An 18,675-nucleotide genomic window follows, 5' to 3' on the forward strand; every position below is an offset into this window, starting at 1 on the left:
TCGCAAAGGCATTATCGTATATAGCATTAAGGCTTAAATTATCGTATATTCACCTATTATCCCAAGTGGATTATCGTATATAGCATTAAGGCTTAAATTATCGTATATTCACCTATTATCCCAAGGGGATTATCGTATATAGCATTAAGGCTTAAATTATCGTATATTCACCTATTATCCCAAGGGGATTATCGTATATAGCATTAAGGCTTAAATTATCGTATATTCACCTATTATCCCAAGGGGATTATCGTATATAGCATTAAGGCTTAAATTATCGTATATTCACCTATTATCCCAAGGGGATTATCGTGTATAGCATTAAGGCTTAAATTATCGTATATTCACCTATTATCGCAAAGGCATTATCGTATATAGCATTAAGGCTTAAATTATCGTATATTCACCTATTATCCCAAGGGGATTATCGTATATAGCATTAAGGCTTAAATTATCGTATATTCACCTATTATCCCAAGGGGATTATCGTATATAGCATTAAGGCTTAAATTATCGTATATTCACCTATTATCCCAAGGGGATTATCGTATATAGCATTAAGGCTTAAATTATCGTATATTCACCTATTATCCCAAGGGGATTATCGTATATAGCATTAAGGCTTAAATTATCGTATATTCACCTATTATCCCAAGGGGATTATCGTATATAGCATTAAGGCTTAAATTATCGTATATTCACCTATTATCGTAAAGGCATTATCGTGTATAGCATTAAGGCTTAAATTATCGTATATTCACCTATTATCGTAAAGGCATTATCGTGTATAGCATTAAGGCTTAAATTATCGTATATTCACCTATTATCGCAAAGGCATTATCGTGTATAGCATTAAGGCTTAAATTATCGTATATTCACCTATTATCCCAAGGGGATTATCGTATATAGCATTAAGGCTTAAATTATCGTATATTCACCTATTATCGTAAAGGCATTATCGTGTATAGCATTAAGGCTTAAATTATCGTATATTCACCTATTATCGTAAAGGCATTATCGTGTATAGCATTAAGGCTTAAATTATCGTATATTCACCTATTATCGCAAAGGCATTATCGTGTATAGCATTAAGGCTTAAATTATCGTATATTCACCTATTATCCCAAGGGGATTATCGTATATAGCATTAAGGCTTAAATTATCGTATATTCACCTATTATCGTAAAGGCATTATCGTGTATAGCATTAAGGCTTAAATTATCGTATATTCACCTATTATCGTAAAGGCATTATCGTGTATAGCATTAAGGCTTAAATTATCGTATATTCACCTATTATCGCAAAGGCATTATCGTGTATAGCATTAAGGCTTAAATTATCGTATATTCACCTATTATCCCAAGGGGATTATCGTATATAGCATTAAGGCTTAAATTATCGTATATTCACCTATTATCGTAAAGGCATTATCGTGTATAGCATTAAGGCTTAAATTATCGTATATTCACCTATTATCGTAAAGGCATTATCGTGTATAGCATTAAGGCTTAAATTATCGTATATTCACCTATTATCGCAAAGGCATTATCGTGTATAGCATTAAGGCTTAAATTATCGTATATTCACCTATTATCCCAAGGGGATTATCGTATATAGCATTAAGGCTTAAATTATCGTATATTCACCTATTATCGTAAAGGCATTATCGTGTATAGCATTAAGGCTTAAATTATCGTATATTCACCTATTATCGTAAAGGCATTATCGTGTATAGCATTAAGGCTTAAATTATCGTATATTCACCTATTATCGCAAAGGCATTATCGTGTATAGCATTAAGGCTTAAATTATCGTATATTCACCTATTATCGCAAAGGCATTATCGTGTATAGCATTAAGGCTTAAATTATCGTATATTCACCTATTATCGCAAGGGGATTATCGTATATAGCATTAAGACTTATATTATTGTGTGTCATGATAAATTATTGTATGATTGGCAAATCAAATAAATGAGCACTCAAAATAATACAACATAGAAGAAATCAACTATGCATGTAATTCCTCTGTGAATCTAAGTAGGTGATTGCAAAGAAACAGTTGGACGAGGTAGTGAGCTTATAGGCTATTTGAATAGCTTGAGATGCATAATAGAATTAAAGGAAGCGAAGCGTGTATGAGTTCGCATCTCCTTTCATACTTGACCAAGTTGCTTTCACTTTCAAAACACATGTAACCTTACATTTATTCATAATCTTGTACTTGCGTAATTTGGGATTTTTACACAAAGATTATCAAGACGGTGATCTTTACTGTTCTATTCTTTCAATATATGACGCTCTTCCTGTTTTCATGTAAATGTACAGAGATAACAAAATGTAGAAGGTTCTTCAATACAACAATAACAAACAGACAAGTCTCTCTTATCAGTTGGCCATCAGTCAGTGATTTGCAGAAATCTCCACTCAGCCGATACTTTTATAAATAAATGGCCAAGCAAAGATCAACGTTACGAGAAGGATTTTGTCAGAGGCATTGTGTTTTACTGTTTAACACATTCACAAACCAAGTATCATACACTAAAAACTTAATATTTGACTTTTGTAATTACTTATGGATATGTAACATAATCTTAATAATGAGATGAAAATATTCAATGTTGCAAATTGACTTGTGGATAAAATTTTCAAAGTTACATTTCCCGTATAGCACAAAGACTTCCAAGAGACGTAAGTTCCGCATATTCAGATATTCGCGAATGTCACAATTCTTTCCAGTAGACATTCTGTGGAAATCCAGATGTTTCTCTTCCCTTATGTTTCAGAGAAGATATTTCCTGTTGGATTATTGTGGAACATTTTTTGGGCTTTCTGCGTGGTAATAACAGAATGACTTTTGGACATCCAAGTATTGTCCCATGAAAGATGCATTCCATTGAAATCCAAGGGAAATCCCGTGAATGTTTCCATTATCTATAAAGTTCTACTGTGACAGGTATTTCCAATTGAAATCTAAGGAAAATTCCATGAATATTTACATTATTTATGAAGTTCTACTGTGACACATACTTCCCATTGAAATCCAAGGAAAATCCCGTGAATATTTCCATTATCTATAAAGTTGTACTGTGACAGGTACTTCCCATTGAAATCAAAGGGAAATCCCATGAATAGTTCCATTATTTATAAAGTTCTACCGTGACACGTACTGTCCACTGAAATCCAATGGAAATCCCGTACATATTTCCATTATCAATAAAGTTCTACTATAACAGGTACTTGCTATTGACATCCAAGGGAAAATCCGTGAATATTTTCATTATCTATAAAGTTCTACTGTGACACGTACTTTCCATTGAAATCCAAGGGAAATCCCGTGAATATTTCCATTGTTCTGAATATTACGGAACTTGTAAGATACTAAAAGAATGTTCTGTAAATATTTTGTACTCTGTGGTTGCTGGAATGTGATCAATTTTATTTCCCGGTACATAAATATCAAAAACTTTCTATTAGAATTTCAAGTGAATTCCAACATTCCCAAAATAATTTGTCAAGAAGTGTTTGGCAAAATTTTAAGTTTGTTGTTTATAATCAACCACAAAGTATATCGATAGCTGGTAACAGGTTAATCGTTAATCTAAATTCTAGGTCTACCTAGGTATAATATTTTTCAAAGACTATAACTGAATACAGGGGCATAAATAAGGTCCCTACAGACCCCGCATTGCGGGGAGCCTCAAGCCATCAGGGGACCTCAATTCGTAAAGTGGAACGTAGAGAAAGGACCCACAGCACGCTGTCTGCAGGGAGGCTCCGAAACCTTTGGTTACGCCACTGACTGAATATTTACATCATCCTAATTAAAATTTTATTTGTTTGTTGAGTTTTTTTTAAAAATATTATTACACGCTTTAAAATAGTGCACCCAAAAATTCAATAAATTAAATTTATATAAATATATCTCAAGTGAAATGTTATTTGCAACATTTTCTTTAGGTTGCCAAAGCAGCGCCGATTTACGAAAAGTAAAATTCGCGAAACTGGAAAATACTGTGTTCTAGTTTCCATTTTTCCGACAACTTCTAGCAATGTTCAAGGAATTCTGGAGATATTTATTTTTTATTTATTTATTTATCATTATTACCTATTATAGAGCTACTGTTGCCTTTACAAAAGATATTACAGGTAAATTTTACAGTATTCTTGCAATGCTACCCAGTAAAACTAATGAAAACAGACATTACAAAAAAAAAAGAAAGAAAGAACAGAAAGAAAAAGAACTAACATAAACAGAAAAAGCAAAACAAAATCGTATATACATTCAAGACATTACACAATAAAAGAATATATACATCATTTCGTTATAGGTATATGATACATGAATACATGAATAAAGTACAAACCGTAATTATTCCTACGTATCTTTCACATTTATTTGATATTTGTTTTGTAGATTGTAAATTTGCATTGTCCAAAACGCATTGCAAAGCAGTTTATATGCAGATATGATTAAGTAATTTCCTGACTCTATTTCATTATCCTATATTTGGCATGTCATCATTGCAAATGGATTTAATGGTTCTATTTGATTTGTGTGCTTCATTAGAGTTAAACAAATATACAAAGTGTTTTTGTCTATTTACTCTTTTCCGGAATCTCTTGTGCTTGGGATTGAAATCAGCCAAGAATAAACGGTGAATTTAATCCCCTAATATGATATGGATTACGTCTCCGCCAGTGGCGGATCTAGTTTTTTGAGTGATAGAAATAATTTAAGCTATTATTTATATATTTTTAAAAGTTTGTAGTAAACTCATAATACACCTATCATAGTTTGGGTTCTGCCTGCCACCCTCCACCCAGTTTGTACCTTCTAGATTTGCCACTTTTCTCCGACCCTTTCAGATTAAAAAATATGCCCAAGATAACTTTCGTAATATACAGTGAAACCTGTCTTTAGCGGAATCGAACGGGACTTGCAAAAATTTCCGTTAAAGTCAGGTTTCCGCTTAGTGGAGGTAGACCTTTCCTCTTAAAAAAAAAACACATGCTCTACGTACATTGTTCGATTGCAGTACTTCTTTCTTCTACGAATAAATACACAAAAAAATTAAAATGAATACAAAATATACTCTGCATACGTTTTCTTTATTTTTCTAATAGCCAAGCAGGATTTTCTGTGTACATTGCTGCTTGGCTGCTTGACTTTCCGTATACACTTTAGCCTGAGAAATTATACTAAGTGAATCAGAATCATTTTTCCGTAAGGCAAATTTTTCAGTTCCTTTAAACTTTTGAGAGCATCTTGATATGTATTTATTCTACACTCTTCTTCGAACTCGGTATCGTATTCCTCTTCTTCCTCTATCTCGTTTTCTTCTTTCCGACATTCCGTATGATTTTTGATTAAGTTGCGGGGATTAAGGACAATTTGTGGGGGTGAATATGAGTAGTGGTTGGGGAAGGTAAACACTGTCCAGAAATGTTTAACAAAAGAACTAACATTTTATCGCAGACAGTGTATTGTATATGTCTCACAAAATGTCTAAACATCTTCTAAACGCTGTATTCCGGAACTCAGAATTTTCCGTTAAATGTTTATTTTTCTTTCCGTTGTCCGCGTAACACAGTTTCCGCTTAATGAAGGTACTTTTTACACGTTTTGTTCTCCAAAATTCATGGGACCGTGAAATATTTCCGTTTAAGACAGTTTTCCGTTTAATAAAGGGTCCGTTGAAGACAGGTTTTACTGTACTACATTTTCATGGAACATGGTTTATACTTTTTTGATGCTTCACAATCGTTGCCACTGCCTGGATTTAAAATAAATTGAGAACTAGCGAGTGAATTTCTCTTTCCCCTTCCATGAGTTTGAAAATAAAATAAAATAAAATCTTTCAGTTTAACGTTCTACGATTATGCCCTTTATTAGGATAAGGAAGACGGATGATTTAGGCAAATGAATGTTGATGGAAGAATTGGTGGAATGAGAAATTGAGAGTGTGTAACGTTTTTTCTTTCGTTACATTCCCTGGTTACAAATATATTTTGAATATTTATAGAGTACACGAGATTACCATGAATCACACAACACAGTTATGCACTTTTGAATATATATTTCGTCATATATACCAAATTTGACACATTGAAATAATATACATTCTATTCTAACAAGATGGTTCTTCGTTATATCTTTTCTTAGTTATCTTAACAACCAGATAAACAAGTTGTCATTGTAACCAAAATAAGAGAAATGTCAATATAATACAAATTATTTAAATTATTTCTTTATACATGTTTCTTCTTCTTCTTCGGGCCGCGGTGGCTCAGTGGTAGAGTGTTCACCTCTGGTGCTAGGGGTCTCGGGTTCAAACCCTGCTCCCGCCAAGTGAACTTTGTGGTGGACAAACACCGTGTGCGTGGGTTTTCTCGGGGTTCTCCCGTTTCCTCCCACTTTCTTCATTCCACCATCTCATTCATCGCTCATTATCACCGTCTTCTTTAGCCTAACCGGCATAACCGTGGGACGTAAAACTCAAAAATTTGATTTTTTCTTCTTCTTCTTAATCGCTTGTGCTCTTTTAAATAGCACTTTTGCCCTTAAAAATATAAACAGTACTTAGAAGTACATATTTTACAAAATATACATTATCGATCGTTGTATATGGCTCCCGAACCACAGGACTTCTTGAATTGATTACAATTGAAGAAAGAATCCTGGACCGTTAAACATTTCATATACCTGGTTACCTTACTTTTTGAATAGCCTTTATATATATAAGAATTACAATTCATGAAATAATATATTATTTTCATCTTATCTCAATATCATTCTTATATTCGTACAATAATCAATTTTATTTGAATTCTATAAAATTATCGATGAGAAAGACATATTCAAAATATAATAAGTTGGTTGATTATTTAGGTCCTAAATAGATTCCTTAATTCAATACCATTTATGCTTGTTAACAATAAAGTTGGTGTAAGTTAAAATACAACATAACCTATTTAATTTATTCGGGCATATTTAGCATAACTTTGGTAAATAATATTTATATTGATGCATAGATGTAATTGCATAGAATTCAGAAGAAGTACAAATTACAAAGAAATTATAATATAAATATATTCTAATAGATTCATATATAAATTGGAAATTATGCTTAATTCTCATACATTCCTTGTAATCATTAATATAACTGTATGAAATTCAAACGAAGTACGAATTACAAATGAAATCATAACAATATTCAAATTGAAACAAAACAAAACCTAATTGAATATGTTTTGACGGACGCCATAACTTTAGCTTAAGTTACATTACCAAAAGATTCGATTAGGTTACATTGAGGGCACAATCTTGAATACAGTCCTGTATGTTATTTAGTTCACCAGTTCTTTGGTTCCTATTTTGAAAATTTCTGCCACCTATGTAATTACCACGAAATCTGACAGTACGTGAGAAATTAGATCGATTGTTTACATTGTTCCTAAAAGCTGTACGATTATCATTTCTGTTTCTTCTAAAATTAGGTTCGGTCGTATTGCAATTACGAGAAAATCCAACATTACCACTCGTATTATAATTGCAACCTTCTCTAACAATGATGTTTCACACGGAAATATGATTAGCTTGATTTCTGTTATTACCTTGCAATCTAGTCTGACTCTCATAATTTTGATTAAGTGATTAAAATTAATACACTGCGAAGAGATCAATATTTGCTGTAACCTAAATGGTAATTATATTCTTACTGATGCAGTAATGCGTGATTCCTGCTGATATGGATTGATCTGCTTCAAGTCATTATATGCTGAAATTACAAAATCTGTAAGACTTTTGTCCACTTTAGGATCCAAACGTCGGTTTCTAATCTTGACATCCCGGTCTGCTAACATAAAATTGTTTTCAAAATTTGCTAACAGCGCATTTTTAAAATCTGAATAATTATGCACACTGCCTCTGATCGCTTTATACCATACCGAACAAGGTGGTAACAAAATATGTGGCAATATTTTCAGGAAATTAGCCTTATCTATACCAATTAGTTCACATTCTTCTTCAAATTTTTCTAAAAAGGTACTCGCTGAGGGATGTCCTCAGTTCTATCGCTGAATTTAGTTAAGGATTTTATTTCACTAAATTTCACGCGAGTATTATTAGTACTAAAATACCTTAGATGTCTAGGTTTTACGTGTGTATGGTTCCGTCGACGTGGCCTTCTTTCTTCGTCATCGATATTAGAAATGGTGACCTCCCTTTCAGAATAGGCTTCTGATGAGTTGCTGTCTTCTTCACAGGGCCTTGATTCAGTTCTCCTATGTGCCTCATACATTACGTTGAGGGCAGGATCAGGATTACATTTTGCTGTACGGATTTACTCTTTGATAGTCTGTACCTCTTCTTACAGTCTCCGAATTTGGTTTGTATGTTCATTGACTTGCGTTTCTACTACATCAACGGTACTTCTCACCATTGCAAAGCTATGGATAATTTGCTTTATCTATTGTCGGTTGTTTCCAGTTTGATATTTATCTGCTGCGTTACTTACTCCAATTTAGAATCCATCTGCTGTCCTATTTGTTGTCACTTGTTCCAATCTAGAATCCAATTTGGAATCCGTCTTCTGTCTTATTTGTAGTTTTACTTATTCCAATCTAGAATCCATCTGTTGTCCTACTTGTTGGGTTACTTGTTCTAGTCTGGAATCCAAATTTTGTGATACTTGTTCCAATTTGGAATCCAAATTTTGTGTTACTTGTTCCAATCTGGAATCCATCTGCTGTCCTATTTGTTGTGTCACTTGTTCCAATCTAGAATCCAAATTTTGTGTCAGGGAATTCATCTGTTGTCCTAGCTGTTGTAAAAGCTCAATCACATCCGTTGAGGTCTCAGTTGACGGTATATTAACATCTTCAACTCCTGTACTGGTATTCGTTTTAGTTCTTCGATATATTTTTCTTTTATTACGTAGTAAAATGTAATCCGTGATGCTGAGATAGTTTACTAAAACTTCTGACTAATGTCAAGGTTCCCGGGTTTCGGCACCATATAAATATGTTACGTTATTTCTTTCGTTACATTCCCTGGTTCCAAAAATTTTTTTGAATATTTATAGAGTACACGAGATTACCATGAATCACACAACACAGTTATGCACTTTTGAATATATATTTCGTCATATATACCAAATTTGACACATTAAAATAATATACATTGTATTCTAACAAGATGGTTCTTCGTTATATCTTTTCTTAGTTACCTTAACAACCAGATAAACAAGTTGTCATTGTAACCAAAACAAGAGAAATGTCAATATAATACAAATATTTAAATTATTTCTTTATATATTTTTCTTCTTCTTCTTAATCGCTTGTACTGTTTTAAATAGCACTTTTGCCCTTAAAAATAGAAACAATACTTAGAATTATATACAAAATATACATTATCGATCGTTGTAAGTGCCCCGAGAAAACCTACGCACACGATGTTGTCCACGGGATGGCAACTTTCGTAAATATTATTGGATTGTAACCAGGGGCGGATCCTGGGGGGGGCTATCGGGTTGATCGCCCCCCAGAAGAATAAACTTTCTTATTTTATATATATAAATACAACCCATCCCAAAGTTTGGAGCCCTTAAAAATAGCAGTATGACAACCCACCGTTCCCCCCCCCAGAAGTCGGTCCTGGATCCGCCCCTAATTGTAACATACTATTATGTATGTGTTTATTGAGGTTTCTACTCTCTTCGGTCCTCGCGTCTCCTGTAGGAGACATAACCATAGTAGGAAACATTTTTTACTCACTGAGTCCCAATATCACCTACAAGAGATATAGACCCCCGACACTGGCAACACTGTAAGAACTACAAAACTCCTTAACACAACGCAAACATTGCAAGAACAAGCATGAGCGTCAGGGTTATAGGTGGAAACAAATACAGAAATGCATGAAATTCTCACCAAAAATATGCTCAGGAACGAAGAGGCTACATAATCTCCAGTCTTGCACTTAAAATGAACCAAATATGAAGACTCACTTACCCCTTCCTCCTCCGAAGACTTAAGGGGACACTACTAAATATTTTTCAAAAGCTGATTTTTCTTTTGCCCGTTTTTCGTAAGGGAAAAGAGATAATGAAATGTAACTTACCATTATAATAGATAATGTTATTCTACATCCGAAAATATGAATCGGAAGAATTTTCAGTGTTGCCACCCATAGAAATTACAGTGTGACCAGAATTTTAATTACCCAAAAATCTAGGTTAAGGCAGCGTCTAGAAAAATTAACTCAACTGTAATTGATGACTTATCATGCTGTCTGTATCCCTTGTTAACTACTTTTTAAATAATATTTGTACTTATTTTGTAATAACTTACATACGCTATTACAAAATAAATAAGTTATTATTATTACTCCTATAGTTTGGGGTTGAAATTACTAACAACAATGCACAGATCAATAGTAATAAGTGAAGCGAGCGTTAGCGAAATTTCCACTATTCGACTCAGATCTGACCGTCCGTCTTTTCCAGAACAACTCTCGTAAAACCTATCCGATTTTGATTAAGCTTGGTATATGCCTTTCCTTTTACTTGCAGAAATAACCTTATTGTTTGGGGTTGTCGTCCATCAAGTACAAAGGGAGGTGAAAGGGGTGTAAAATCCACCCCATATAGTAAGTTTGCATAGATACATGCAAAATAATTTTCCAATATAAACCACATAAAAGATTTTTCGATTACCACAAAACTTACTAGACCCTATATATTTTCTTTGTGGGAATTGAAATATCCACAAAGTAGATGATTAAAATGTGATAAGAATGAAAATGTGAATTCACCGCCCTCCCGCCCTGAATTTAAAAAAGAAATGTTCCACGATAACTTTCGTTAGAAATGTTTGGTTTTGGCGTAATATGTCGTACTTTTTGGAGGCTTCTCAATCATCCCCTCTGCAGAGAGTTACAATCAGTAAAGAATAAAATAATGCGTATATCCTCCTAACTCCCCCCCCCCCCGTTTCTTTTAGAGTTCCATGATAAATTTTCTAACATTCCGCTTTGATACTTCGATATAATGTACATGGTCTTTGAGTGTTTTCCGTAATCCCCTTGGGGTTAAAATCAATGAAGAGTGAAGGTGAATTTAGCCCCCCCCCCCCCAATATAATGTGGATTACTTTTTCACCACCATCACAGATTTAAAAATATGATGCATGATATTTATTTATTTATTTTATTTTATTTATGACTTCTTTTACGTGGCGAAGTTAAGGCTCTGCAGCCTTCTTCGAGCACTTAACCACGTGCATACATTTTTTTTTTTTTTTAATCTTTCGTAGAAATATTTTCATAGAATATGGCGTATACTTTTTGATGATTCACAATCATTCTCACTACTTGGATTTAAGATCAATCAAGAACGACAGAGTGAACTTCTCCACCAACAAGGTTTTTAAAAAAAAGTATGTCCTACGCTAACTTTTCGTAAATATTATTAGATTTCAACATAATATAATGTGTGCGTTTATTGAGGATCCCCACTCTTGCAGTAGAAGTCAATCAACTGTTAGAACTCAATTAACCCTTCTCTTCGAACATTTAAACAAAAATTCTATGATAATTTTCGTTATATACGAGGAGTGATCAGAAAGTAAGGTTACAAAGCCTGGAATGAAACATGTATATATTATTTCATACAACCAATACAGCCAACATGTAATACATACGTTAGGTTATTTTTCGACATAGTCTCCATGTCGGTTGAGGAATTTGTCGCATCGTGGGATGAGTTTGAAGATTTCCTCCTGGTAAAAATCCTGTACTTACATGTTCAGCCATGTTGTCACAGAGTGTTTCACCTCCTCATCTGAAGCGAAGCGACGGCCTTCTAGGTGCTCCTTCAAGTGCGGGAACAGGTGAAAGTCTCTTGGAGCGATGTCCGGGCTGTAGGGAGGGTGGTCGATGATGTGGTGGATCGGCCTCTACGCTCCTCGTCGGTGACTTTTCTCTAGAGCCTGTATTATTCAACTGTGCCCTTGCTGGCGCTGCTATCGATATGTGATTTCCCGAAACCTCCCTCAAACCAGGAGGGACAGGTTGCTGCGACCGAGATCTTTCAATTGTTGGATGCGGAAGCGTTGCCATAACGAATTATTTCATGGACTCCGCTGTGCTTCGTCATGTTAGTCACTTTTAAGTAGCCTACGATCTTCACTCGTCAAGACCAAATGACTGAATGACAAACTGGCAACACAGTTGAGGTCATCCACTTCTTTTCCCTAAGCAAAGGGGGAGTTTCGTCCGCCAGAGGCTGGCGGGGGTAAGGACGAAGTTTAGTTCTCATAGTTTCCGAGGGCACAGGTGGGATAGACAGGCTCTAGCAGCCGCAAATTTTCGACACCATTCTGCGACATGCTGACGAGACATTACAGTCTCTCCGCAAACCTCTACCAGCTGCCGGTGAATTTCAGCCGCGGTTAAATGCTTTGCCCACAGAAATCAAATAACTGAGCGGACTTCTTCGCGAGACCAGTTTTCCAAACGGTTCGCCATTTGTCTTTACCTACAACTAGCGCCATAGGTGGCGGGTGGCTGAAAGTTTGCACAGTTGCCAACTCCAGATATTAAAATTATCCCACACTCCTCATTTTTTGGCCTTGTAACCTTAGTTTCTGATTCTTCCTCGTATATATACAATTTTGTCAAATATGGCCAATTTTTTTCTGAAAATTTCCAATTTTTCAATTGCTTTCAGTTGAAATTGGATAATAATGAGGGAGCTCGTTCTCCCCAATTTTATATAACACATTTCCTGAATATTTGTTGAACATCCTCAGATTCTTATACAACGTTGTGTTATGTTGTGTCGGAGATTAGAGACTTACTTCTATAGTTTAGGGGTTGAAATTCGTGTGAGGGAGAAACGCTCACTACAATGTACTGGATCGTTAGTAATAATATTATAATATACAATTTATTTTGCTTTTTCCTTAATTATGTAGAATTCCATTTGTATGAGGTTATATCAAACTCATTGTAAATATTTTTCTTCATTGCAGGAGGAAAATACAGCAACCACTGGCCAGATGAGGTACACGTTAACAGAACAACGGCTATTATATTGGTGAAGGATGTGAATGCGACGTCTCAGGAACAGTCCCAAGAGGGGCCTGAAGATGTTTACATTGGTTACAGCAACAACCCCTGGGGACACTCGAGCCGCTTGGCAGCTTTCGAATTGACTCCTGAAACTATTGACGCAGCCGAACAAGACAACCTATCGACATCTCAGCAGCGGAGGCGGCGACACGTTTTCCACTTGTACAACATGGTCGCCTGTGCCACCGGATGTAACCCCCTCGCCTACAAGGGATATGGATGCTACTGTGGATTTCTGGGTTCTGGGTTTTCAGTTGATGGGATTGACAGGTAAATAGACAGAGAGTTATCTTCGATGTATTTGTTATTTTATTGCACTTTATCTAATTTCGTTCTACTATTACTCTCGAGTACTTGATTGAAGCGAACATGAATTTTGTACAAATTCAAACATATTTTATAAAATACTTTCTCTTTATATCAATAATACTATTTTGGTTGGTATGAATAATTGAAAAGTTAACTGAAACAACTCAAGAAAGTATCGCTGTTGTATTGACAACTATAATTCTGATTACCTCTTGAAGTATTAGGCATTTCTTAAGCATACTTTTCAATTACACACTCATTTTTTTCGTTTTTTTTTAAATGATTCGGAAATAAACAATAATACTAAAAAATTTTTGCCATAGTATTTAATTAGTTAGTATTTAGAAGAAAAACACTCTTTAGTGAAGTAATTAGTGTTGTTGGTATGCGCTACATTGCTAAAGAATGCATCTTCAAATTAATTATGGTGTCAAAATAGACACACATGACAAACCACCAAAATGAAATCTTTTCCCACGATTATAGCCTGTTAGGCTAAGGAAGGGTAAGTGAATGATGGCGGAAGACTTAGTGCAGTGAGAATGTGAGAGAAAACAGGAGAACCCCGAGAAAACCCATGGACACGATGCTGTCCACCACAAAACTTACTTGAACGGGGATCGAACCAGGGACCCCACGCACTAGAAGTTAAGTGCCCTACCATTGGGTCACAGTGCCCACATGACAAACTGAGGAAGAATACAGAATATATAACAAATTGACTAGTTTTCTCAGTAATATTTTGTGTTTCTAGAAAATTACTAATAGAAAAAAAAATATTATTTCTTATTAGCACTAAAACTGTCAGAAGGGATTCAAGAGGACGCGCGAACTCACATTTTAATGAGTCTAATGTTGTTACCGTTGCAAAGAGTGAAATCAGTTTGTTGTTGATGTCATCAGGACGCTCAAGGAAGACTGATCTGTTAGGCTGACTTCACACTAGGATCTTATGAGCCGCTTGCGTAAGCAGCTCATGTGAACCTGTAGTGTGAAGGGATTGAATACTTCTGAACCGCTCAAAAGATCGTGATAGTAAAATGGCAGCCATGCTAGAGCCATAAGAAGCTGCAGCTTTAATCTTGGCGATAAATTACAAGAAAAAAGGAAAAGAAGATATAGATCAATGTGGATTCATCTTATAAATTGATCAAGACTGGAAGAAGAAGCGCATGTGTGAAGGCGTACATTTAAGACAATGTAAAGCTAACAGTTGCAGCTCACGCATGTGGCTCACATGATCCTAGTGTGAAGGCTACCTATTTCCTTTGAATAATGTTACACTTTGATTTTGAGCTTCGAGAAGAAGGATAGTTTTGGTTAGTTGGACCTACAGCTTAATGTGAGTTCCGAAACACATGAGCTCCTACCGGGAATCTAATCCGGGCCGGGTTTCCAGAAAAAGATGTTTTCGTTCATGTGGAGATTATATTATTCTTTGGCTTCTACGCTATTTCGAAAAAAAAGTGAAAACGTACAGGTAGGACTGATGAACATATTTTTAAATATTAAAATCTTCTCTAGCTACTACATACATTTGATTAAATACATTGTTTCTAAAGATTCGTGTTGTCCTGCGTGTCCAAATACAAATTAATGTATTCATTTATCTTGAAAATTTTCCTGCGTTGGAACCAATGTGTGAATTAGATTCGTGATATTGGGGGCAGGGATAAAATAAGGTACAAGAAGACACAGACGTCTGAAGATGCAATAATTAAAAATGAGACAATGGCACATTCCTCTCTTTTCTTCCCCCTCCCTCATACACACGTACACAAATATGATTATCTGTTAATAGTTGTAAGATATCCGCACCAAACCTTTTCGAGCATGTTTGAGTGTACAATGGCTTACCTCTGGTACTAGTCGAACACTTGATCCCATGCCATGAGAGATCGTGACAGATGACATTGAGAGAGAGAGGAAGAAAGATTGAAATATGGGGACAGAGACGGATACATTCACGTATGGAAGGTGAGAATTGTAGAAAAAAATATTGGACAATATCCTATTTTGAGGAAATTTGGGATTTTGTGAAGCACAGGAATCAAACTTTCTGAGTCGAACATCTAGAAGAAGTTCGAGAAACGAAAGTTTTTAGTTTTATTTCCCACAATTATTCCTTATATGCTAAAGGAGACGGATGTTTAATAAAAGTGAAAGATAATGAAATTAAAATGTTATAGTCTCCCACCGGGAATTGAGCCCGGAATCACGTATACAAAGACACACGCGTTAGCCATTAAACCACCAAGGAGAGCTTATAAATGGATAAAGGTGTTTCTCTAATGTTAAAAGGGACCTGAAGGAAACTAACGTTAAAACAACTAAAAATAGCATATAGAAATATACAGTCAGGAACAAAAGTAAGTATTTTCCCTCCTGACTGCTATAACTTCATTAGGTTCGGGTCCAATATTTTTGCTGGTAACAAAAACGCCTGAACTGATGCAACTCAACTTACAAAAGATCGATACTAATGTGCAAATAAGATTGTCCATAGATTACAATGTTAGCTTAGATCCTTATAACTCCTATATTTTTTTTATCAGATTCCGTATTTTTATACTAATATATATACCATGTCTAGATACCCGATTGTTGAGTAAGAATGTTTACTTGTGAGACCTTTCAGACATTAAACTTTCTCGCTTTGCATGCACCTGAAACATTGTTTTTTCTACACATTGCAACGCTTGTTTGAGTAACCATTGCTAATAGAAGTAATAGTATGTTTTCTATCTTCATACCTCAAAGGGGTTGAGATTCTGTACATATGTGAGAAGATAATAGTTTATCAAGTAGCCTTCTTCGTGATTGAGTGGTTATATCGTAGTATCAAGAATTAAAATAATCACAACATTCGGAGACGGGTTTCGAACCAAGAATCATGAAGTTATATCGTTAACTTCATGATTCTTGGTTCGAAACCCGTTTCCGAATGTTGTGATTATTTTAATTCTTCATTCTCGAAATGTTAAAGATCTTTCTCTCCCTACGCAATCATCTGATGATTCAAAAAGAATTCTCCATCTTAGTTCGACAACTGCGAGTGTGATGCTCGTAGATTCGACTTAGAAACATTGATTCTTATACTTCACAAAAATCACAATTTTCCTCAGAATATGGATGTTGTCCGATCATTTGTTTCTCCTATTCTAACCATGCATATGTGACCGTCTCTGTTCCTATATTTGAGTATCTCTCTCTCTCTCTCAATGTCGTCTGTCACGAACTCACATGGCCTGGAATCAAACCTCCGACTCTTGAAGCTAGATGTAAGCACTCTACCAATGAACCATCATGATTTCCTATAGCTTCACTGTTCGTAGGCTGCTGATATTTAGGCACTTCAAATACGAAATATAGACACAATAAAAGTATATTTCCAATCTTCATGCCTTGAAAGTGTTGGCATTCCTGAGATATGCAAGGAAAACATTGCTTATCAGAATTTACGGAAGAAATTTCAGTATTAGAATAGAAAACTAGTACTAGGTAAAATATAAAATATTGTATTGATTAATTAAAATTGTAAATATTATATGTACGCAAACTTAAATTTTGACGTTGTCTATTACAACATCATGTTGTTTAACGACAACAACAAAAAAAAAAATAACGTTCTGCGTGGGTGAGTGGTTAACTTGGTGATTTCATAACCGAAAGGTTTTTGATTAGAAACCAGTCTTCGAAAGTTGCGATTTTTTTTTTTTTTTTAATTCTTCATTCTTCATATGATCTTTCTTTCACTACGCAATCATCTGATGTTTCCTAAAAAGAGTTTTCGACCCAAAGGCGCCGATCCTGGGGCTCGAGCCCCCCAATGCTCATGTTGGCCCCCCGCATTGTATTTATGAATATACAATAATAATTTGAATTCATAACATAATGTTGAGATCAGGTTGAAGGTTCTCCTTATTTAGATTTTGGTCCTTCCATGCCCCTCCTAATCTTCCCATTACTTCAATCTTCTGCTCATTTGAGTCCCAAAATGACAAAAACTACTACTAATCGATGAATGATATTTTTAGTAATAAACCTGATATAAAATATATCAACAATTCATGTTGATGTTTCACTTGAAAAGCATGATTAAATTTTAGGGGGCATGCTTCTTACACATATGACGTACTGTATGTTGTACAGTATAGTATTTTTTGTTTTCCTAGATATGATCTTATCCTATATCAAACCTATCCCCTTAGATCAGTTTGTTACGGATTTTTCGTCTCTCATTCGTCCATCTACCGTGTTATGAACAAGGATACTTGGAAGTCTATTATCTCCAATGGTTTACCTCATTGGTTTGTTTACTTATGCCATAACTTTGTTAACTTACATACATTCTTACGCCATAAGTTTGTTAACTTACTTACGCCATAACATACTTTTTTGGCATTTGTTTCTAGAAAACGATTAAAGCTACACATTTTTTGTACTTATATGGAAGCTATATTTATCTTCATTTCTTCCATGCAAGCAGTTGTATTATATTTCTTCTTCTCTTGCTCCCCAAATCATCACGTTTTTTTAATATCTATCATTTTACTTTCAGTACATTCTATATATTCTTTCAGTATATTCTATTTTTAATTACAACATTACATAAAAGGCAAAACACCAAAAAACAATATTTAAAGGTTAGGTCATTGACGGTGGGAACACAAGATTGGAGATAAGAACTTTCCATATTATGTGTAAGCTAACTATGGAAGAGAACTCGTTGGAAAGCTATAAAAAAAACTAATGTGTCTAGGATGTGTGAACATATTAAAGTATGTTGCAGTTGAAAAAAAAATAAAAATAAAACGAAATGTTTAGTAACAGATGTGCCCATTTGAGTATAAAGTAAAATACAATTATTCAAATTTAATGTTGAGTCATTAATTTTTGTAAATATATTTCGGATATCTTCCGTTAAACATGTCCTTTTGATATAGCACCTGCGCTCGCGGCTTTCTCATTCTCTTTCAAAGAAAACTCGTCCTATTCAGAAAGTTTTTTTCGAGATTTCATCCCAACTGTATTGTCTCAACCCCAAATTTAGAGCTGTTCCTTGTTGATATTCGTTGGGCGATAAATTCTATCTTAGACATTGCCAAATACTTAATTTCATTTTCAGAAACGACAACGAATGAAGAGAGCATACATATGTAGCATTTTTTGCTTTCGTGCACTGATGACTCCATAATTCTCACTAGTGTTTCGTTACTTACTATCAAAACT

General features: G+C 34.8%; 1 protein-coding gene across 1 annotated transcript in view; it reads left to right on the plus strand.

The window, feature by feature from the left end:
- LOC145678843 (uncharacterized) overlaps nucleotides 1–18,675 on the plus strand; it is a 328,525-nt gene that overhangs the window by 288,658 nt on the left and 21,192 nt on the right. The window contains exon 2 of the mRNA XM_081749401.1: nucleotides 13,035–13,404. Coding sequence (XP_081605527.1) covers nucleotides 13,035–13,404 — 370 coding nt within the window. The remainder of the gene's footprint in view (nucleotides 1–13,034; nucleotides 13,405–18,675) is intronic.

The sequence above is a fragment of the Thermobia domestica genome, chromosome 2 (genome assembly GCF_964235325.1).
Source record: "Thermobia domestica chromosome 2, izTheDome1.hap1.1, whole genome shotgun sequence".
Taxonomy (NCBI): domain Eukaryota; kingdom Metazoa; phylum Arthropoda; class Insecta; order Zygentoma; family Lepismatidae; genus Thermobia; species Thermobia domestica.